Consider the following 22,652-nt stretch of genomic DNA (forward strand, 5'->3'; position numbering starts at 1 on the left):
CTCCAGCATTTTGGAAATCATTACACAGTTTGCAATAATCAATTCAATTAAGCACGGATCAAAGAATGAAAAAGAAAAGCTTATGTTCAAGTATTGTCATTTCTGATACTGTCCTAAGAAGCCAGTTTGGAAAGCACATGCTGGGAGGTTTTCTCCTTTGTTCTCTCTCCTTTTAAGAAAGTGCCTTTGGGGATTGAAGAGATCCCTGGTGTGTTTCTTGTTAGACATAATTTATACTTTAAAAATAAAAAAAAAAGAAAAAAAGTGAGCCAAGAGTTTGAATGAAAATTCATCACTGCATTTCCACACAATGGTGAGGAACACAAACCACTTAGAAATATTCTCAGCTGGGAAAGACCCCTCCCTGAAATCCAGGGAAGCAGTTTTGGGATAACAGTGACAAATGGACCTGTGGAATTTCATCCCTAATTTTAATAAACATAATCTACCTGTTTCAGTGTTCAATTAGAATTTTACACTTCTGCATTACGAGCTCTTTCTCCTTAATCCTTTTATAAGTTGCTGAGGTTGTGTGTTGCTGAGATTAAAGTAAATATAATCTACTTTTCATTGTTAGCTGAGCCCGTGGATTACGTTTGTTCATGCTCTAATTTGCTGTGTGCCAGCAGAATTGTATTTTTCACTGATTTTTGGGTGAGTATCTTTTTTTTTTTTTGAGCTTTTGGTCATCGACACTGGGGTTGCAGATATCAGAGGGTTAAAATTGGAGCTGTCCAAGCCTCAATCCATAAACCTTTTTTATTGCCAAGAAACCCCAGATTGTTGCATGCAGATAAATTCAGTGCCAGAGAACTTTGGGTAAACCTTCCCCATCCTGGGAGGATCTGTGGGTCTGTGCAAGTCAAATTCATCGAGGAGGAAAGTAGCACCAGCATTTCATAGCAGTTATTTTTAATGGATTTACAGACTATTTCCTTTTGGTTATAAAGGTATTTAAAAATCCCAGTTAGGAGGTAGGAGATGCACCTTATTCAGCTTTATTGCACGAGAAAAATGTTCCTATCAGCTCCAGCATTTCATAGCAGTTATTTTTAATGGATTTATAGATGCTTTTCTTTTGGTTATAAAGGTATTTAAAAATCCCAGTTAGAAGGAGGTAGGAGATGCACCTTATTCAGCTTTATTGCACGAGAAAAATGTTCCTGGAGGGAGGAGAAGTGCTCAGGACTGCCTGGCCATTGGGAAGAATATTCACAGATCAGGCACACCAGAGAAATAGTTAACAGCAGCCCACGAGCAGGGTGTGGGGAGCTGGGATACCTCTGATATTGAAGTTATTTATAGGGATGGAGGCTCTGAGTGCTGTGGTTTATACCCTGCCCTGCATCCAGCAGAGCCCAGGGAGGGCAGACTTGTCCCTAATGCGTTTGGCAGGGTGGGATGGAGTTCCTGGAATCCCTTCTCGGGGAAATCAGCCTCTCATCAGTTCTCTCCTCAGTGCCATTAGAGTGAGAACCAAACCAGAGCTTCAGGCACTGGAGAGTGGAGTGCTCCCTGTAATTGTTCTGAGATAGCCCCAGCCCTCCTTGCTCTGGAGCATCTCCTGCAATTCCTGTTTGCCCTAAAGCTTGGGATGAGCTGGGGTCTGACCTTTTGGAGCATCCCCTGGAATTCCTGTTTGTCCTAAAGCTTGGGGTGAGCTGGGGTCTGACCTTTTGGAGCATCTCCTGCAATTCCTGTTGGTCCTAAAGCTTGGGGTGATTTGGGGGCTCACCCTTTGGAGCATCTCCTGGAATTCCTGTTTGTCCTAAAGCTTGGAGTGATTTGGGGGCTCACCCTTCAGAGCATCCCCTGGAATTCCTGTTTGTCCTAAAGCTTGGAGTGATTTGGGAGCTGACCCTTTGGAGCATCCCCTGGAATTCCTGTTTGTCCTAAAGCTTGGAGTGATTTGGGGGCTCACCCTTCAGAGCATCCCCTGGAATTCCTGTTTGTCCTAAAACTTGGGGTGAGCTGGGGTCTGACCCTTTGGAGCATCCCCTGGAATTCCTGTTTGCCCTAAAGCTTGGAGTGATTTGGGGGCTCACCCTTCGGAGGATCCCCTGGAATTCCTGTTTGCCCTAAAGCTTGGGGTGATTTGGGAGCTCACCCTTTGGAGCATCTCCTGGAATCCTGTTTGTCCTAAAGCTTGGGGTGATTTGGGGGCTCACCCTTTGGAGCATCCCCTGGAATTCCTGTTTGTCCTAAATCTAGGAGTGATTTGGGGGTTCACCCTTCAGAGCATCCCCTGGAATTCCTGTTTGCCCTAAAGCTTGGAGTGATTTGGGAGCTGACCCCCTAGAGCATCTGCTGGAATTCCTGTTTGTCCTAAAGCTTGGAGTGATTTGGGGGCTCACCCTTCGGTGCATCCCCTGGAATTCCTGTTTGTCCTAAAGCTTGGAGTGATTTGGGGGCTCACCCTTCGGTGCATCCCCTGGAATTCCTGCTTGTCCTAAAGCTTGGAGTGATTTGGGGGCTCACCCTTCAGAGCATCCCCTGGAATTCCTGTTTGTCCTAAAGCTTGGAGTGTTTTGGGAGCTCACCCTTTGGAGGATCCCCTGGAATTCCTGCTTGTCCTAAAGCTTGGAGTGATTTGGGGGCTCACCCTTCAGAGCATCCCCTGGAATTCCTGCTTGTCCTAAAGCTTGGCCTGAGGTGGGCTGGTGCTCCCCATCCCTGTGGCGTTGGGCTCTGCTGAAACGGTGGAATTTGAAGCCATAGTCCCTTGGTTCCTTGGGAATCAGCATTTTGAGAGGGTTCATTTTGGGATCACTCAGTGCCCCAGAGGCTGGAGAATGATTTTCTCCCCTGGGGCTTTTCTCTTACGTGGGGTGTTGGTGTTTGGCTCTTGACTCCACCAGGAGAAAATTTGACCTCCAGAGCTGAAGTTGTGTCAAAAATGTCTCTTTGCTTTTGCTACTGTGTTTCCAGTGTAGAAACTTTGGTTTTACAGGTGCCCTTTTAATGGAAAACTGGGCTTTATCACCCTCCATAAAAAGTAGTAAAAGCCTTTTGAAACCCCCAGATTTCATGGAAGAATGCAAACATGGGTTTTATGTGATAAAAGTTCCCTGTAAATACCTTGTGTGCCTCAGCCTGGGCTGTCCCCCTTCACCTCTGATTGACAGAATTGTGCCTGCAAGAATCACAGATTAATGTTTGTCCTGTTCTTGAGCAGGAGAAGAGGGGAAATGCCCATCTGGAGTGGCTGCTGGGGCAGCTGAATTTTGGGATCCTCCTGCTGAAGCTCAGCTATTGATTGTGCTCTGTCACTGCTCCAGCCCTGTGCAGACCAGTGAGTGCTGAGAGTGTTGGTTTGGGCTTTTTAAAGTGGAGCTGATTGGATTTGATGATGCTGGAATTGCACCTAGTACCTTCAGTAGCAGTCTGCTCATGGAAACAAATGCCTTTCTTAAAAGTAGAGAGAGTAGAGAGAGTAGATAGTCAAAAATCTTTTGCTAGGGAGGGGGATGAGGAGGAGAAAGGAGCTTACAAAAGACTGCTTATTTCTGTAATTTTACTCAACACTATCAAAGCCATTTCAAACGTTGCCACTGCCATAAAATGTGGCTATTTCAAAGTAAATTAAAAGCTTGGGGGCTACAAGACAAACTAGGAAGTATTAAAGCTTTGAGAATACATGGAGCTGAGGTTGGGGCCAGGAGATGGTAGTTGTGTTCTGATCTTGCAGGTTTTCAGGTAGAATTCCATGGAGCCAGTTGAACAGGATATTAGTGTCCTTACAAACCTTTTCTTCTCCCTCTTTGGCTGGTGCAGCTGGATTGATCCAGGAGCTGCTGAGCAATTTGCTTAATCTTATTTTGGAATTGGGGGTGGCTGTGGATGTCCCTGCTGCTCTGCTGTGTCCCTCCAGAGCGCTCTGGAGATTGGATTCCAAGGCTAGGGAAGAGTGGGAGGGTATTATGGGCTTGTCTGGAATATGGGAAACAAAGAAATGAAAAGCCAGGGTACAATTAGACCAGAGGTCAGCTTGAGCTTGACCTGCACGTCTCTGGGAGATGATATACAAGAGATTTATATGGGAAGTGGCAGGATAATTAATGGGAAGGAAAAGGAGCCTCCTACAGCCTGTGCTTGGGGAGCAGGGAGCCCTGGGCTCTGCAGCAGAGCAGGGACTCCGTGGCCATGTGGAAGTTTATTTAGGGGACAGAGATAAGTGCTGTCACCTCCCGGGCTGCTCTGCAATGCTCTGCAGTGAACTTCCCGTGTTTGGGTTAGGAGATGGGAATGAGCTGCTGGATCTTGGGAATAAACATGGATGGGCTCTGGCTGCAGGAAATGCTCCAGTGGGCACTTTCCATCTGGGAAGGACACCTGGCTGACAGCAGGGCAGGGAGCAAGGGGCAGCTCCTGTGTGTGCCCTGCTTTGGGCTCTCACAGCCAGCAGCTCCTGCATAGGTGAAGCATCCCTTCATCTCTGCAGACACTTCCTTCCCTCTGCTTTTTCTGTTTGTGGTGTGTCCCGAGTGCTTTTTCCCGGTCTCCAGCCCTGATAGAAATTGTCATACTGAATTCTTTAAACAAGAGTTCAGCAGGGCTCTCCTGTTGGTTTTACGTGGTGTTTCTTCCGTTTGACACCTTCCTGCTGCCTTGCTCCAGCTCCCAGATCATTCAGTGATTCTGGCTGGGAGGGACTGTGGGGAATCTCCAGCCCCAACAGCTCACTCAGGGCTTGGTCCAGCCTGGTCTGAAACCTCCCCACCTCCGTGGGCAGCATCTTCCCTGGCTTGGCTGTGTTCATGGTAAAAACAGGGCTGGTTTGGCTTTTTTGGATCTCCATCCTCCTTCAGCTTGTGCTGTGTTCCTGTGGGAAGCTCAGGGCTGTTTCCGTGGGACCTCCTGGACACTTCGGGAGGTTGCCAGGAGGTTGTTCCAAAGCCTTCTCTCCACCCTGTTCCCAAACCTCCTGCCAGGTCATCCTGCTGGACCTCACAAAGAATTTTGGGAATGGGATTTGGGCAGGTGATCCCATGCCACGATGTCGTTCTCGAGGAGTTTTTACGCCTGAGGATTTCTGTTTGTGCACATCCTCAGCACTGTGCAAAAGTAGTTCCTGGGACTGTCCACTGATACCAGTGGAAAAGGTGGGAATTGCTTCCAAAAATGGAAATTTCATAAGCAGTGACCCTTCAGAGGGGAGAAGGTGACACAGAGCTCTTCACCAGGAGGCTCCATGAAGTTATTGTCCATTTGAAGCTCTCCCACTCCTTCCCCTTCTCCCATTAAATCCTTGGTTCTAAGCATGAGGAAAACTGAGCTCAGTCTCCTTCTTGCTTGGCTGCAGCACCTGAAGCTGCATCTTTTGTGGCCACGGTCAGTGGAGTGTGCAAACACGTGAGAAACGTTCTCAGAAATTCGTGCTGGGCAGAACTTAGAGGCCTGGCTTTTCTAAGCTGGGTTTGTACAAGATATTCAGCTGAAAAATGGGATATACAGGATGGTTTATACAAGATATTCAGTTGAGAAATGGTTAGTGTGCAAAATAGAATGTAGGATGAAAACAGCAGCAAAGTGAGTTTGCCTTGGCAATTCAGCTTAGGTGCAGCTCCCTGTTCTGTATTTTTTTGTAAAAGGCAGAAGCCAAATGCAGTAGGGACAATTTGGTTCAGGTAAAATCAGTAATCTGAACAGCAGGAGAGTCCTGTAAAAAGTTGTGTGGATGAGAATGTTTTTGATACATTCATTCCTCATCTTGTTTCTCGAGAGTCCCTTGACAAAATGATCTCACTTCTGTGCAGATGTTGTATCTCGTTTCCCTGGTGCAAAATAAGAGCCTTTGAAGCAGTCCAAGTATTTGTGGAGATTTTCAGCTTCTTGGAAAAGCTGTTGGAGGCAGCTCTGCTGAGGCTCTGGATGGAGCTGTGAGTGCACCTAGAAATGCACAGCAGCAGGAACGTGGGACACAAACAAAGCTGTTCTTTTTGGTAGGTTCTGTGTTGATTTAACAGCCTCTCATCTGTGAATCTGCTGAGGCCACTCCATGGCAGGGCTTCAAATATATTTTTTTTTCCCCCAAGTATCAGAACTGTTGTTGCTTTGAATCACAAGGATTTGAAATAATATTTTTCTAAAGGGTGTCCACCCAGATTTTCATTCAGTTAATTCCCCCTACTTTTACCTCTTTGCTGTTCAATGTGACTCTCTCTGTTCTGCAGTGACATTTTTATTTGAGGCCCTTGACAATGTCACTTGGCTTTCAGAGGAAATGACTGAAAATAAATGTGTTAGAAACTGATTTTTAGGGATGGAAAAGTGGCTGTGGTGGTTCAGACCAAGGGTCCATCCAGCCTGTGGCTTCTGGAAATGAGTGAGTGAGGAAGAGCAACAAGAGGGCAAAGTGGGAGAAATCCCCTCCCTGCACTGTTCCTCCATGCCCAGGCACTTCCAGCTCAGCCCCCTGAATCCAGTGGGGTGCAAGAGCCATAATCAATCTATTTCCAAGTGCCTTTCCAGCTTTCCTTGAACCTTTATTACCCAATTTTGTTCCCAGCATTTTGGGAGGGATTTCTGACTCTGCTGGTGTTGATTGGAGCCTGGTTCCATCCGTGATGATGTGATGGAGGAGGACAAACAGCTCCTCCCTGTCCATCTCTGTGTGCTGCTCGTGGTTTTCTAGATTGGATCACAGCTGTCCCCAGGTCCTCTATTTTTAGGTTGAAAACTCTGAGCTTTCATTATTTCTTCATTAGGGAAGTCATGCTGGGCTTCTGCCATCCTCTGACATTTCCACTTCTCATCTATATATGTGTATATATAATTATTTAATGTATTTTCTACTATGAGACCACCAAACCTGCCCATACTTGGACCTTTGGGTGAAGCAGGAATTGACATAACTCAGAATAATTTTTTGTCTTTTTGCCCTCTGCTCCCTGCCAGCCATTTCTCCCAGAGGTTTTTGTGCTCAGAGCTGAGCTGATGTTCTCCTACCTGCGTTTATCTTGGCAGAGGTCACTCTGCAAAGCTCTGGGGTGCTGCTCTGCTTTTCCCACGAGTTCTGGACATTAAAGTGGGCTCTGCCAGCGATGCTGCATCCTTCAAATCCTGCTGCTCCAGGATTTTCTGGTGTCCAGGAACAGGTTAAGCCCCGAGTGCCACTGCAGCTCTCCACGCATGACCTTCCCCTATTGTTTGCCCCTGGAACAGCTCAGCCTGATGGTAACAGAAGAACTTTGAATAGCAGCTGAAGATCCAGGGCCTGGCTTCCTTTTTTTAAAAGGAGTTAGTGATGCTGGAGGAATACTCAGCTTGGTGTGGATTTTCATAGTTTCCTTTGACCTGTGCTGTTCTGTTGTTTCTAAACACATGGAGGACTCTGAGGTGGTGCCAAGCTGTGTGCAGGGGAAGCTGAGATGTGTTGGAACTTGTTTCCCACCTTCAGTTCACTCAAAAAGTTTGGTAGAATGTGGCTTTGTTTTTTAGAGGACACGCACACAGTTTGGGGAAAGGCTTGAGCTAATTAATAATTGATTAATGGTATAGACTCCATTCCTCGGGCCCACACAATGATGTCTTGATGCTTTTATTTGTATTTTTCCTTTTGACATAGAGGCTGAGCAGTATTGTGAAGCAATTAAAACATCCTTACCTGCAAGTAAGAGCTGTAGGTTGTTACCTAGTGAATGGATCAGGAGGCACAAAGGTGAAACCAGCTCGTACTAAACATCTCTGCTGAACCCCCAAAAACGCCTTGTTTTGTCACCAGACCCTAAATAATCCTGTGTGTGTCAAAGGGACGGGCAGATATAAACTCCTGAATGTGTGTGAGTTATTCAGAGGCCATCAATGAGCTGCAAAAGCCTTGTCTATATGCAAATTCCTATTCAGGGTGGGATTTGGATGAGGTGGTTAATGAGGTGGGGCCGTGGTTTGGTCACTCAGGATGAAAGGAGCAGTGGTGGAACATCTGCCCCCAGAGTGGGATGGGAATGGGGGGAGGAAGGCTTGGAAAAGTCAGGGAATGTTGAATCAGAAACTGCAGCTCTCTCACTTGCTTGGGATTTTGGTTTTTCTGTGCAGTTTTCTTAGGCAGCTCTGTGGATCCTGGTTTATTCTTGTGGCTGAAGCTTGGAAAAGTGAGGGAATGCTTAAATCAGAAACTGCAGCTCTGACTCTGCCTGGGTTGGGATTTTAATCATTTTGCTATCGGAGTTTTCTTAGGCAGCTCTGTGGATCCTGGTTTATTCTCGTGGCTGAAGCTTGGAAAAGTGAGGGGAATGTTTGAGAAAGATGGGAATGGGGGGAGGAAAGCTTGGAAAAGTGAGGGAATGCTTAAATCAGAAACTGCAGCTCTGACTCTCTGCCTGGGTTGGGATTTTGATCATTTTGCTATCAGAATTTTCTCTTTGGGTCCTGATTTATTCCCAGTGAATGCAGGATCCTGGTGGAGTTCACTTGCAGTGGTTTGCACGGATTTGAAATCCTAGGTGTGGCTGAAACTTGGCTTCTAAAAACCCCTCATTCCATCCAGGGGTTTGTTTCCATGCAGGGCAGGGGTTATTGTGGGAATAAATGAATTTGGTTCAGTCTGACTGTAAGGAAAAGCGTCTGGAGGGTGAGCTGGTGGCTTGGGGGAATGAAATCTCCCTCTTCCCACCAAGCAATGTCCTCAGCATGTGCCAGAGTGCTGGGAAAATGTTCCTAAAGGCCCTGCTGGGCTCTGTGTGGGCCAGGAAAATATTGCATACAGAATATATAGAATTTCCTCCTCGCTGCGTGCTTGAGCCTATAGGTAACACTCTGCTAATACACATAAAAATGCCGTTTTCTGGCACGGACACCTCTGGAAGCTGCAGGGACAGAAAATGCCAGATTTTGAGGGGTGAGATGGGACTGTGGGGTTGGGATCAGATGCATCTTTTCATTCCAAACCTTTTTCTTCCTCCTCGCTGGGGGCTGAGGAAGGCAGGGAGCTCGATCGGGGTCCTGGGCCGCCTTCTGCCGGGGTTGGGATGGGATCCGGGGTTTGGGGTGGGATTGGGGCTTGGGGTGGGATCCTGGGTTTGGGGTGGGATCGGGGTTTGGGGTGGGATTGGGGCTTGGGATGGGATCCTGGGTTTGGGGTGGGATTGGGGTTTGGGGATGGGATCCGGGGTTTGGGGTGGGATCGGGATTTGGGATGGGATCCGGAGCTGGGGATGGGATCCAGGGTTTGGGGTGGGATCAGGGTTTGGGGTGGGATCCGGAGCTGGGGATGGGATCCGGAGCTGGGGATGGGATCCTGGGTTTGGGGTGGGATCCTGGGTTTGGGGTGGGATCCTGGGTTTGGGGTGGGATCCTGGGTTTGGGGTGGGATCCTGGGTTTGGGGTGGGATCCTGGGTTTGGGGTGGGATCGGGGCTTGGGATGGGATCCGGAGCAGGGGATGGGATCCTGAGTTTGGGCTGGGATCCAGGGCTGGAGATGGGATCCGGGGTTTGGGGTGGGATCAGGGTTTGGGGTGGGATCGGGGTTTGGGATGGGATCCCGGGTTTGGGATGGGATCCAGAGCTGGGATGAGATCCTGGGGATGGGATCTCACGCTGCGGATGGGATCCAGGTTTATGATGGGATCTGGGGTTTGGGATGAGATCCCATGTTTGGGCTGGGATTGGGCTTGGCATGGGATCCAGGGTTTGGGATGAGATGGGGTTTGGGATGACATCCTATGTTTGGGGTGGAATCCAGGCTTGGGGATGGGATCCGAGGTTTGGGATGGGATCCGGGGTTTGTGATGGGATTTGGGGTTTGGGGTGGGATCAGGGGCTGAGAATGGGATCCCAGGGCTGGGATCGGGGTTTGGGATTGGATCCGGGACTGGGGATGGAATCTGGGGCTGGGGAGGAACTCCCAGGCTGGAGATGAACTCCTGGGTTTGGGCTGGGATTTGGGGTTTGGGCTGGGATTTGGGGTTTGGGCTGGGATTTGGGGTTCAGGCTGGGATCCCGGCACTCCTGGCAGGATTTCCCCTGGCCTTGGATTCACCTCCCAGAACTTCTGCTGCTCATTTCTCTGATCATAAAGCATAATTTAGTGCTTTAATCTGTGTCAGGTTGGGATGTAAATATAAATTATATACCATAAATACAGAATTTATTCATTATATTTATTTATTAGCTTTATTTTATGTATTTATCATTTATAATAAATAAATACATTGCAATTCTGTGAGGACAGGAGGTTTTCAGTGGGAGCTGAACTTCTCCCTGCCAGGATTTTCACCTGGGCTTTGCATTCACATCACAGAACTGATTTCGCTGATTTCTCTAATCATAAAATACATTTTATCGCCTTAATTTTTGGTCAGAATGTGATGTAAATATAAATTCTATACCATAAATATAGATTTTTTAATTTATTTATTTATAATAAATAAATAAATAATGAATTTTTCAATGGGAGCTGAACTTCTCCCTGCCAGGATTTTCACCTGGGCTTGCATTCACATCACAGAAGTGGTTTTTTTTTTTTGTTTTTTTTTTTTTGCTGCTTTTTCTAATCATAAACTATATTTTAGCACTTTAATCTTTGTCAATATGGGATGTAAACACAAATTCTCTACCACATGAAAAATAAATTGCAATAAGTAAATCATTCCAGACTCGTGGGAACAGGAGTTTCTTGGTGCTGGTACCTAAACCCTGACCCTGTGGATTCACAGGTAGGTGCTTCTGTAAAATAGAAAAGGGGCAGCAATTCTTCTAATGTAACAATCCAATTCTTAACTCATACAGTGGAAAAACATCTCAGAGGTGCAAATCCTTTATTTAAATATCATAAAAACAGAATGTAAAAAGACAATTTCTCATGATCCTGCAAGCTTTTAATTAATCTTGATGATTTATTGCCATATGGCTGCTTAAAAAACAAAAAGAAAGAAAACTGTGTACTTTGCTGCCTGAGGTGATTGCTGTGCATGGCTTTGAAGACCTTAGGAAATAAAGAAATGCAGGATTTTCTTTGCAATTTGCCTTTTTCCATGGAGGTGCTTGGTGGAATCCTTTCCTCGCAGTGGGAACTCCAGGGCTGATTGCTGTGACCACACTCAGGCTAATTGCTGGTAGTAATTAATTATTATTGCAGAGCTGCTAGAGGGGCACAGCCTGTTGGGCCAGGGCATTGCAGAGGGGTTTGTTCTCAGCATTCCATTTCCTTTGGGAAGGGGAATCTTTTAGTGATCAATTAGTATTTCCCATACCTGATATTTTAGCTTGTGTCATAGTTCTTTTCCCCTTTTTCCCTTTCCCTTCTTTCCCCCCTCTTCCCCTTCTTTTTTCCCTCTTCCCCTTCTTTTTTCCCTCTTCCCCTTCTTTTTTCCCTCTTCCCCTTCTTTTTTCCCTCTTCCCCTTCTTTTTTCCCTCTTCCCCTTCTTTTTTCCCTCTTCCCCTTCTTTTTTCCCTCTTCCCCTTCTTTTTTCCCTCCCTTCCATTATTTTTTCCCCTCTTCCCCCTCTTCTTTTTCCTCTTTTCCCCTTCTTCTTTTTCCCCTCTTCCCCTTCTTCTTTTTTCCCCCTTTCCCCCTTCTTCTTTTTTCCCCCTTTCCCCCTTCTTCTTTTTTCCCCCTTTCCCCCTTCTTCTTTTTCCCCTTTTCCCTCTCCTTTCCCCCATTTTTAGCTGTTTTGGAGCTGTGGGATGGATGTGACCAGGCTGATCCTGGCCCTTGGTACCACTGACCAAGCCTGAGCTCCAACCTTGGGAATTCATTTCTTGAAGGGAATTTTGCCTCAAATTAAAAAAAAAAAAAAACCAAACAAAAAAACACATGAATTTTTGTCATACTCCATTTTGCCTTTCATGATTTTTTCCCTTTTCTGTTGTGAATCGTGAGCTGATCACTCCAGTTTTGCAGTTTTTCCTCTCTTGGGGCATTAGCAGAGCCATTGGTTACTTTTCAGGGAAATGAGATTCAATTATGTACTGCCTTCACCCTGCTGTTCAGCACTCTGCAATTCAGTATCCAAATTTAATATGACTCTTAATTAAACCTTCTTGAGATACCAGAATAATAGTCAGGGATGATGTCGTCTGTCTCCTGTGCTCCATCCTAGAAAATGGGACAAATGAGGAGAAAAAAGGGGATAGTTTGGGTATATTTGAGTGCATAATCTCATCTCTTGAAGTGTTAGCTCATTTGGAGCTAATTAATAGCAAAGTTTTAGTGGATAACTAATTTTTCACTTAGGCCACGTGGGGAATAAATCACTTTGCAAGGTACAGAAATAAGATTTTATTATCAAATCTTGGAGGAAAATCTGCATCTCTTATGTCAGGAATTTATTTGAATCAAGTTGGAGTTGACTGTGCAGCAGAGATTGAGAGAGTTTTACAGGCAAACATCACCCCTGGGTGTGGGAATGCTGCTGAGTGTGTCCTGCTCCTGCAGTACATTCATGGAATTCCAGGTGCATTCTTCTCCAGCTTTCCCTCCAAATTGACTTACAAAAGCTCCCTGTGCTTCATGCAGGTATTTGAGATATTTAGGAAATTATATCTGGTTGGGAAAGGATGGCTGGAAGGGAGTCTGGCAGGAAAATCCTGCCTGGAAATCCCAAACCACCCCAAGAGTTGGTGGGACCATTTATTTTGTGCTAATTGTGGATTCTAAGGTGGATGTTTTATTGTTTTAAACCACTGAGGGAGGGGAAATCAGTGTGAATTTGTGACCTTTGATGGTGGCTTCTCGGTCCTGTCTTTTTTTACACTAACAGTCAGCATTTCATACTATTCCTGAGTGCTCTGACAGTTGTTTTATTTTGATTAGAAGCTGTGCTTCTGAGAGAACACTGGGTTTAGGAAGATTTTTGCACATCTGTCTGCATCTGCCTGGGGCTCCCCTGCACCTCATCCCATGGGAGTTGGCTCTTCTGTCAGCCAGCAAGGCTTTGGTGAAGAATATTCTTCATAAAAAAATCCATTTGTCTGGCAGTGACCCTCTCCCAAATAATTCTCTTCACCCTTAGCCTCAGGTGTGTTTGCAGAGAGGCTCCTGTGTCAGATCCAGGAATTCCTGCACTGGAATTTCTGCCTTGGCTTGGCGTGGAAATCATTCCCAGCTGCTAAGAGAAAAAACACCAGGGACAATTAAGTTTAAGCGTGGCTGAAAAGAACCTGGAGTCTCCAAGAAAATGGAGATTACCACTGTGTCAGCAACCTTATTTAATAGCAAAAGTAATAATATCCTTCACCTAGCAGGGAAACTCTCCTGGGACTGGTAAAACTTTCGTTACGGATTAAGATACAGCGGGACTTGCTTTAAATCAAACCTGCTTTAGACATGACTTAAGTCTTGGCAGACTTCTCCTAAAAAATCTCTCTCACAGCTGGAGCAAATCCCTGCCCCAGCAGCTCTGCCTGGCCTGGTTGGTGTGTCCTCATTGTCACCAAACAGAAATTCCACAGGGCTCAGTGGGCAAACCCTGAATTTGGGGGTCTGGTTACCCACTGTGGCTAAATCCCACAAAAAAACCCACAGGGCTCAGTGGCAAACCCTGAATTTGGGGGTCAGGTCACACACTGTGGCTGAATCCCACAAAAAACCCCAAGGGTTGAGTGGGCAAACACTGAATTTGGGGGTCTGGTCACACACTGTGGCTGAATCCCACAAAAAACCCCAGAGTTCATTGGGCAAACCCCGAATTTGGGGGTCAGGTCACACCCTTTGACTGGGTCTCACCAAAAACCCCACAGGGCTCAGTGGACAAACACTGAATTTGGGGGTCTGGTCACACACTGAGGCTGAATCCCACCAAAAGCCCCAAGGGTTGAGTGGGCAAACCCTGAATTTGGGGGTCTGATCACACCCTTTGGCTGAATCCCACAAAAAACCCCAAGGGTTGAGTGGGCAAACACTGAATTTGGGGGTCTGGTCACCCACTGAGGCTGAATCCCACCAAAAACCCCACAGAGTTCATTGGGCAAACCCTGAATTTGGGGGTCTGGTCACACCCTTTGGCTGAATCCCACAAAAAACCCCACAGAGTTCATTGGGCAAACCCTGAATTTGGGGTCTGGTCACACACTGAGGCTGAATCCCACAAAAAAACCCACACAGTTCAGTGGGAAATCCTGATTTTGGGGGCTGTGCTTGCCCAGTTTGGCTGATCTCCCTCCCAGAGGAACAAACTGTAGGAAATGAGCTGGATTTGGGGTCTAGAAGGGCACTAAAGTGCCAGGTTTAGGTACTTCCCATCTCCCAGAGTGCAGCAAAATCCCTCAAGCATCTGCCAAAAGCACAGGACAGGATTTAAGAGGTGGGGATTGTGTTGAAAATTCCAAATTCTGCCTTTTCCCAGCAGCAGTCTGCGGGGCTGGAGCTGCCTGTGTTTGCTTTTCCAATGTCCTGTCGTTCATCACTGAGTTTTGGGACTTTTATCACCGTGGGTTTTTGGGATCCAGGCACTGACAGACATCTCAAAGAACTCGGTGACATCACTGGGGTGGGATTAGATGGAGAGCTCTGGCTGGAATTTCAATTTATTGGTGTTCAGGTATGAAACAGCATCACTGAGCTTCCTAAATTCACTGAATTTGGGGATTTTTGGTGTTCAGGTATGAAACAGCATCACTGAGCTTCCTGAAATTGAATTTGGGAGTTTATTTGTGTTTAGGTAAGAAACAGCATCACTGAGCATCCTAAATTCACTGAATTTAGGAGTTTATTTGTGTTTAGGTAAGAAACAGCATCACTGAGCATCCTAAATTCACTGAATTTAGGAGTTTATTTGTGTTTAGGTATGAAACAGCATCATCAAGCTTTCTAAATCCACCGGATTTGGGGATAGTCAGGTTTTACCAACATAATAGATATGAACTAGAAGAAGTGCTTGCCAGGGGAATATTCCTTGGATTAATGATCTGTGCCATCAGCAGCTCTGCCCAGGCTGTTTTGGCATTTCCAGCATCGTTTTGTTGACTGATTTTTTCCTGGTTTCAAGCTTGTTTTTCTTGTTAGCTGTTCAGTTTGCTCCTACAATTACAACCTGTTTTTTTCTGAGCACTGATACCCTGTGGAAACAGAAGAAACCCTCAGTCCTCTTGTATGTGCAACAAAATCATATTTATACAACAAAATCATATTTATACCTGCAGCTGCCTTGTCCCTTTACTCCTCTAGTTCTGCCTTCATTCCCAAACCTTTGCAGCTCCCGCTGCAGCCAGAAAAAAAAGAGTTTTTCCTGATGAAACCCTCCTTAAAGCCTGGAGGATGTTGCATATTTATGATTTTTTTCTGTGCCTTTGCTCTGCTTTGAATTGCAGGGGCTCCAACCTGTGGCTGTTGTGGTTGCTGGGACAAAGGCAGAAGTTTCAGCTCCAGCTTTGCTTCACTCCCTCCTGCAGGGTTTTGGGAGTTTTCTCCACATTTTCATAGTTCAGCCTCGAGGGTTTCCTTGGGTGAGCCTTGCAGGTGGGATTTAGGGTTAGGGGATGTGGGTTGTTAAAAACGGGGATGTTTTAACCTCTGTGATGACAAATCTGAAATCTCCAAGAAGCCAAGAGTTGTGTGTGAGTCCCTTTTCCAGAACATTCCTCTCAGGGGTTAAGAGCTTGCAGGAGCTGTATTTTTACAGCTGGGGCCTGGAGTTTACTGGGATTCATTCAGAACCATTTCCATACTCACTGACACTTCCTTGTTGCTTTTATTAGACAAAAGAAAAGATCAATTTCAGTTTTTTAACCTATCTTTTGGAAGTGATTACAGAATTCCTTTTTCATAAGGGGGAGATTTCCATTTGTGTTGTCCTTCACCTTTGAAGGAATTTGCTTGCTCTCTTCTGTCATAATGACTTAATTTCTAAAAGATCACTAAATTCTGGTTTTAATAACCAGAAATTTTCTGTCACTGCCTGAAATTGCTGTTTATAAATTGATGATCTCCCATTTATTTTTTTATATCTTTTTTTCTCATTCTCTTCCATATTTTCACTGGGGTTTGAGGTGATTTTTTTTTTTTTTTCATTCCTATTTTTTTCTTCCCCTTATCTTTCAGGTTAATGCTTGGAGGATTGGGGAGGAGCTGCTGGATTGCTTTAGGCACAGAATGTGGTGTGGGCCCAAGCCAAATGCTTCTTGTTGTTCTGGCAAATAATTTAAATATGTTTTGGAGCTTATTCCCTGCTTCTGCTTACCATAAACATCCAGGAATAACTCATTGGATTCTCCTGATAGATCCTAGGGCTGATGACTGGAGAAATATCTTTTTTGGATCCACTAAACCTGGATTTGAATATTTTGCTTTGAGGACAGTTTTGGTGCTGCTGGATGGATGAAAAGTGTTTAGTCTTGTCCATCACTCTGTGGGTGCTGCTCAATTTATTAAAAATACAAATTAATACTGGTTTCTGCCTGGTTTTTACCTCTCAGACAAGTTCCCCCCTTCTAAAAACGGGGAATATAATTCAGGTTCACAGATTATTTCCCTGAATAATCAGTGCCTGTGAGACCAGCCACAGGTTATCCAGGGAATTTCTTATCCAGAGGCACCAACACTTATTTGTTATTTATTTTTAAGCTTAATTCCCAGTTTCCATAGGTGATGGAGACAGGATGCAACTCCTGAAAGTGCTCTGGGCTGTTAAGCTGTGCTGAGGGCTGGAATTCCATGAGTTTAGTTTGGGAATCTTTCCTTGGCTGGAACAGCTGGGTTTGTGTGGAAAACCAAGTTTCATCCCTGCTGTTGCTGTTGCAGAGAAAATCTAAGTAAATGATTCTTGATGAAAACCAGTTTTCATCTCTAATAGCTTTTTTAAAAAATATGCTGGTAATTTTGGGAAGGAGCTGTGGGTAGGACATCCCTTCCCTATGGATAATCACTGGGGATTCCTGAGGGGAATGACATCAGTGCTGCCCATGGATTACTCCCATATATTTAAATTCTTTTTTCCCCAGATCTCCTTGTTTCCAGGTGGGTTGTTTCAGAGTGTTTCCTCAACACACAGAAATCTGGAATTCCTGCAGGAGCAGGAATGGCAGCAAATGCTTGGGATGACAGAGCCAGGAGAACAGCCCAGGTTGGACAGGGAGAACAGGGAGGTGGGAAAACAGCCTGGCACAGACTGTGCTGGGGATGCTGGGTGGCAGCAAAGCCCCTGAGGGATTTGGGAAGCTGTGCTGCAGTTGGGGTGCAGGATAAGGAATCTGTGAGTGAGGCAGGAATGGGAGGTTGGGTCGGGCTGTGGAGCAGGAAATGTCAGAGGCGTGTTCAGGGATCCCCTCCTCAGGACGGGAATGTGCCACCATCCCCAGCTAAGCTGGATGCCTGGAAAGCTTCTTCCAGCTTTTACTCTCTGAAAAATGTTTCTCACCATCCTCATCCTCTTTTTGAATTTTGGGTGTTCTCTCAGTACCAGAACACACAGTACCACTGTGTGCTTGATGCTGGGATTTGTTGGAAACCAGTTTGAAGCCGAGTGCCAAAACCTCAACCTTTTTAGAGCTAAACAACATCAATTCCTTGTGCAGTGCTGTTTGCAGGAATGAATATTCCCAGAACTAAACACCTGGAGGTGCAGTCTGCAGGATTTCTCTGCAGCCAATCCTTGGGAGCTGTGCCTGGCCTTTCATTTCTCTGCAATTCAGCTGTTTGTTTGTTGTTTTGTGACTTTATTTCCTGTTAGGATAGAGAAATCCAAACATTCTGGCAGTTGTTATTTGGGGGCAGTCTTTGTGCTGGGGTTTGTACCTGGCAGGTGCCACTGATCTTTGTGCTCCGCTGCTGCAGGCAGCAGGAAAGGAAAACAACATTTCCTGCAGCAAAACTCTTTGTGTCTTTGCCCTTCAGCTCTGCTGCTGCAGCTGAGCCGGCAAGGGCTTGGAGCTGAGATGTGACAGAGAAAACTGGAGAAATTGAGGGGTTTTTGTGGATTTTCTTGCTGTGTTTGGCAGCACTTGGGTGGTTTCCCTGCTGCGTTTTCCTGCCTGGCCCAGGGTCAGGATACCATGGATCAGGGCATGGAGAGGGTTTGGGTTTCTGCTGGTGGAGCTGGGTTGGTGTCAGATGATGCCCTTTTCTGACCCAGAGATGGGGCAACTGAGAGGTGCTTAAAAACTTTTAGTCCATTTTCAGTCTCATGTGAAGGGTGAGACAGTACAGATGTTATAATTCACACCACCACAATCAGAAGTTTCCTAATTACAATACACTAGAAGTGTTTCTTGGTCTATCAGCTTTAGCCACACCATGCTGTAAATGCCTCAAAGCCAATAATCTAAAATTACCCTTTGTGGGTCCTGCTACAATGCATCTTTCAGTGTTCTATTTCTCTGAAATATCTAGTTTTATTTGCTAGGCCATCCTTTGAAACTTGTTTCTAGTTCCTTTTCTCTCTCAGCAATGTCTGTCCTATTCCATGGCATTTCTAAATCAGCATTTCTTCTCTCTTACAAATCCATTTCCCACAGGTTGGGTCCTGTAAACCGCAGCTGGGTTGGAGGAGGGGACAGGAATTCTCCTGTTGGTGTTGTAGGAGAATTTCCCAGCTGGACTTCCCGGGGACACCATCCCCTGGCAGTGCCCTGTGCGAGGTGGGGAAGGTGTGAGGCATTGCCTCCCTGCCATGTGGATAAAAGGTTTATCTCTAAATTATAAAAGGATAATAAACCCACAAGGCTTTATTGCTGGTTTAAAGGATGGGTCTGTCAGTGCCTTGAACACTGCAAACAGAATTGTTCTTGTCCTCGTGTGTGAGGAATGCGCCGGGGTGGGGAAGATGTGGGGATTTTGTTTGTTTTGGTCTCCGAGTCTGGCTCCAGCATGGTCCCTGCTCTCTGTGTGCTCATTCCAGCTCGCCTTTACCTTAAAAATGGAAATTAGCCAGCGTGGAGCAGGAGCTTCTCCCTTGCCTCAGTTATTTCTTCATCCTCTTGTGCTCTTGGCAAGCTGAGCCCGGGAGTTTAGCACAAAACAAGAACAGAGTGAAGCTCTGAGAGGTTCTGCCTGTTCAGAAAGTGACTTTTAATGGTGATGGCATTAAACCCTTCAGCTGTAACTACTCATTCTGTTGAAGAAGTGTTTGTATAGCATTATAAATAGTGTTTTTCCATGTTTCAAATCTATTTGTTTCACTTTCCTTTCAGCTGTCAACACTTCAGATTGGAGCTGAAATGCCTTATTCTTTTAAGACATCTTCATTTCTTACCAAGTACCTCGTCTGTTCTCATTAGTGGCTCTGTGGCAGTCTCAGAGCCAAGTGTGAAGAAGGTTCTTGGGGTATAGAGGGAAATAAAACTACTCCAGTTCTATCCAAAGGCTTTGTGGAAGGCTGCAGCAAGGATTTGCAGCGAGGTTCTTGAGCTGTGGTTCAGCAGAGCAGAAATTTTGTGGCCAATTTGACTTCAGTGTGGCTGCTGCAAATCTCATCAAAGACATGAATCATCTCATTTAGGGCTTTTACATACCAGGAGCAGTTTCAGTGGAGGGAAATCCTCCCGTGGACACCAGGGCACTGAAGATCTCTTGCAGGTGCTGGAGCTCTGAGGAGATGATGGAAGTTTTGGGCTGGTTTTGTTAAAACCAGGGGGTAGCACCTTTCTAATCTTGGCACTTCAGGTTTGAGAATTAATGTGGAAAAAATCAGAGCAGTGTTTGAGACTTTGCAGAGTTTGAAGGACCAGAGAGGATGGAAGCGTTTGTAGTCAAATTCAGAGATTTCAAATGCGAATTCTGGTTTGGGTCTTCATCCTTCAGTGGCTGGGAAAGTGCAGAGCCCTCCCTGGTGTGATTAGCTGCTTGGGTCCCAAATCCATCCATCCAGTGTTGTTTGGGATCAGATCTGGGATTGGGTACAGAACATTCAGGGAGTTTCATGCTTTCCTGTAGAAGAGGAAGGCAGCCTGTCACATCCATGGGTTTTAGGCATTGCATTTCTTCATTATTCCTTGGGAATCCAGACTTCTGCAGGGTTATCCTCATTCCAGCTGGTGTCTCAGGCCTTCTGATGATGAGCAAGCCCCTGTCAAGCACTGAAATGTATTTTCCAATCAAAACCAGGCCCTGAAGTTGATTTTCTGGCTCCTGCCTGCCCAGTCGATGCACACTGGTGATTACTGGTTTCACTGGTTTGGGAAGTGTTTTTCCCAGTTCCTGGAGAAGTGAAACAGGTGACGAGTTGTACCTGTGTGATTCATTAGATCCTGTTGGGAGGCACTAAATGGCTGTGTTAATGAAGATGCTAATTACCTCCCATCCAAACAGGATAGGCAGCTCCGATGGGAGAAGAGCAGAGGTGGAATGGGAGGAAGTTCCCTTTAACCCAGGAATGGTGACAGGGGCTCACATGGGATTATGTTCACTCTGTTAAGTCATTGATCTCCTCCCTTCCAGCCTGTGTGGATCAGTTCTGCTGCATGGCAGAAACTGAGGGAGGCACTTGGAAGTGCTGTTTGGAGTTGAGAATTGGCACAGCTTGGATATTGTCAGTGTACAACTGCTTTTACATCCAGCTAGAGCAGGAAAAATCAGTGGCATCAGAGATCCTAGCAAGTGATTCAAAAATAATTAGAGTTAACCTTTATTTTGCACTGAGTCCTTTTCTCAGCTTTTTGCCCACAGGATGGAAATGCCTTTAAAAATCTCTCATTGCAGACTTGAAAATAGACACTCAGAATTGTAATAAATACGTGAGCATTGTAAAAGGGGGCAGAGCAGTGGCCCAGGGCCTTGAAAAACTTCATGTTCAACAGGCTTCAAGCCCTCTCTGGCATCCCTGAGGATGCTGAAGTCACCTGTTAATTTTTGGTTTGTTTCTGGTAAGGGTTCTGGAATTCACCTGTTAACCATTTTTTTTTTTGTTTCTGGTGAGGATTCTGGAAGTCACTTGTTAATTCTGTTTTCTTTCTGGTGAGGATTCTGGAATTCAGCTGTTAACCCTTTGTTTCATTTCTGGTGAGGATTTTGTTAACCCCTTGTATTTCTGGTGAGGATTATGGAAGTCACTTATTAATTCTGTTTTATTTCTGTTGAGGATTCTGGAATTCACCTGTAAACACTTTGTTTTATTTCTGTTGAGGATTCTGGAAGTCACTTGTTAATTCTGTTTTCTTTCTGGTGAGGATTCTGGAATTCACCTGTTAACCCTTTATTTCTGGTGAGGATTCTATTAACCCTTTGCTTTATTCCTGGTGAGGATTCTGTTAACCCTTTGCTTTGTTCCTGGTGAGGATTCTGTTAACCCTTTGTTTTATTCCTGGTGAGGATTCTGTTAACCCTTTGCTTTATTCCTGGCGAGGATTCTGTTAACCCTTTGCTTTATTCCTGGCGAGGACCACATTAACCCTCTTGTTTCATTTCTTTGAAGCAAATGGTTATGAGCCTTCGAGTTTCGGAGCTGCAGGTGCTGCTGGGCTACGCGGGCAGGAACAAGCACGGCCGCAAACACGAACTGCTGACCAAAGCCCTGCACCTGCTGAAGGCTGGCTGCAGCCCCGCCGTCCAGATGAAAATCAAAGAACTCTATAGGAGGAGGTTCCCCCAGAAAATCATGACCCCGGCAGACCTGTCCATCGCCAGCGTGCACTCCAGCTCCATGCCGGCCACGCTGTCGCCCTCCACCATTCCACAGCTGGGCTACGACGGCCACCCCGCCACGTCCCCCCTGCTCCCCGTCTCGCTGCTGGGACCCAAACACGAACTGGAACTGCCCCACCTCACCTCGGCCCTGCACCCCGTGCACCCCGACATCAAGCTGCAGAAACTCCCTTTTTACGACTTGTTGGACGAGCTGATCAAACCTACCAGCCTAGGTAAGGAGAGCTCCTGCAGCACTGCCTTGTGTTTGGGGGGAAAAATGGTCAAATTTCAGCTGCTGCTGTCAGCAAGGGGTTAAATATTGCATCACAGCAGTGTTTGGAGAATTGCTATTTTTGGGAACTTTTGGAACAGATTGTTCTACATGGAGAAACATCTTACCTAACACTCATTAGTTGCTTTAGCTGAGCCTCTAAATATGGTTTAAACATCCGTTATTTTTAAGGGGGGTGCTTTGAGAAAAAAACAAACTAAATCTTAGAAAAAAAAAGGAAGAAAAAAAAAACCACTCTGCTTTCAGTAGTTCTATAAACCACAGGGCTTCATTATTAAAAAAAAAAAAACCAAAGTAAACAGAACTATCCCCAAATCCGCCAGGCTTCTAGAATGTTCTCATCCGTGCTGGAAGGAGTGCCAGGCTGAAAATTTGCTGGATCCATTACAGCGTGAGCATCTGAATTTCGGGTTCTTTTGCAGTTGTGGCTACTTTCCTTGCAGCTGATTTTTGTGTGAAGGTGTAAATCGCTGGTGGAGCTGCTGAGGAGAATCTGCTGCTCCCAGAGCGTTATATAATGTTGATTTTCATGGCTCCACAGAGCCCTTCACAGCACGGGTAACTTCTAACACCCTTCAATATTGCCTAAATGCAGCAGCATTTAGGTGATTTCTGTGTGGAGGAACCTTCTGCTGGCTCCAAAACCCCAGGCAAGGTTCCCTGCTGGTAGGAGGAGCAGATTGGTGAGAGGAGATCTGGGGAGAGAGGGTGGGTGAGTGAGAAAAAAAAGTCCTTTGCAGAAGAAATCCCTTGTAAACAAAGCTGAGCAGGTACTTTCCAGTGACAGTCTGGAGGGCTGGGGCATGTGGGAGGCCTGATGTGTGAGTGCTGAGGTTGTCTGTGCACTTCTGAAGGATCTGGCA

The 22,652-nt window shown here is 45.8% G+C and overlaps 1 protein-coding gene across 1 annotated transcript in view; it reads left to right on the top strand.

Annotated features, from left to right (window-relative positions):
- The window catches only part of PIAS1 (protein inhibitor of activated STAT 1), a 56,953-nt gene that overhangs the window by 3,084 nt on the left and 31,217 nt on the right, over positions 1-22,652 (top strand). Inside the window, 1 exon segment of the mRNA XM_030281190.4 lies at positions 21,286-21,730. Within this exon segment, the coding sequence (XP_030137050.4) occupies positions 21,286-21,730 (445 nt within the window).

Source organism: Taeniopygia guttata, chromosome 10 (assembly GCF_048771995.1).
Source record: "Taeniopygia guttata chromosome 10, bTaeGut7.mat, whole genome shotgun sequence".
NCBI classification, from domain to species: domain Eukaryota; kingdom Metazoa; phylum Chordata; class Aves; order Passeriformes; family Estrildidae; genus Taeniopygia; species Taeniopygia guttata.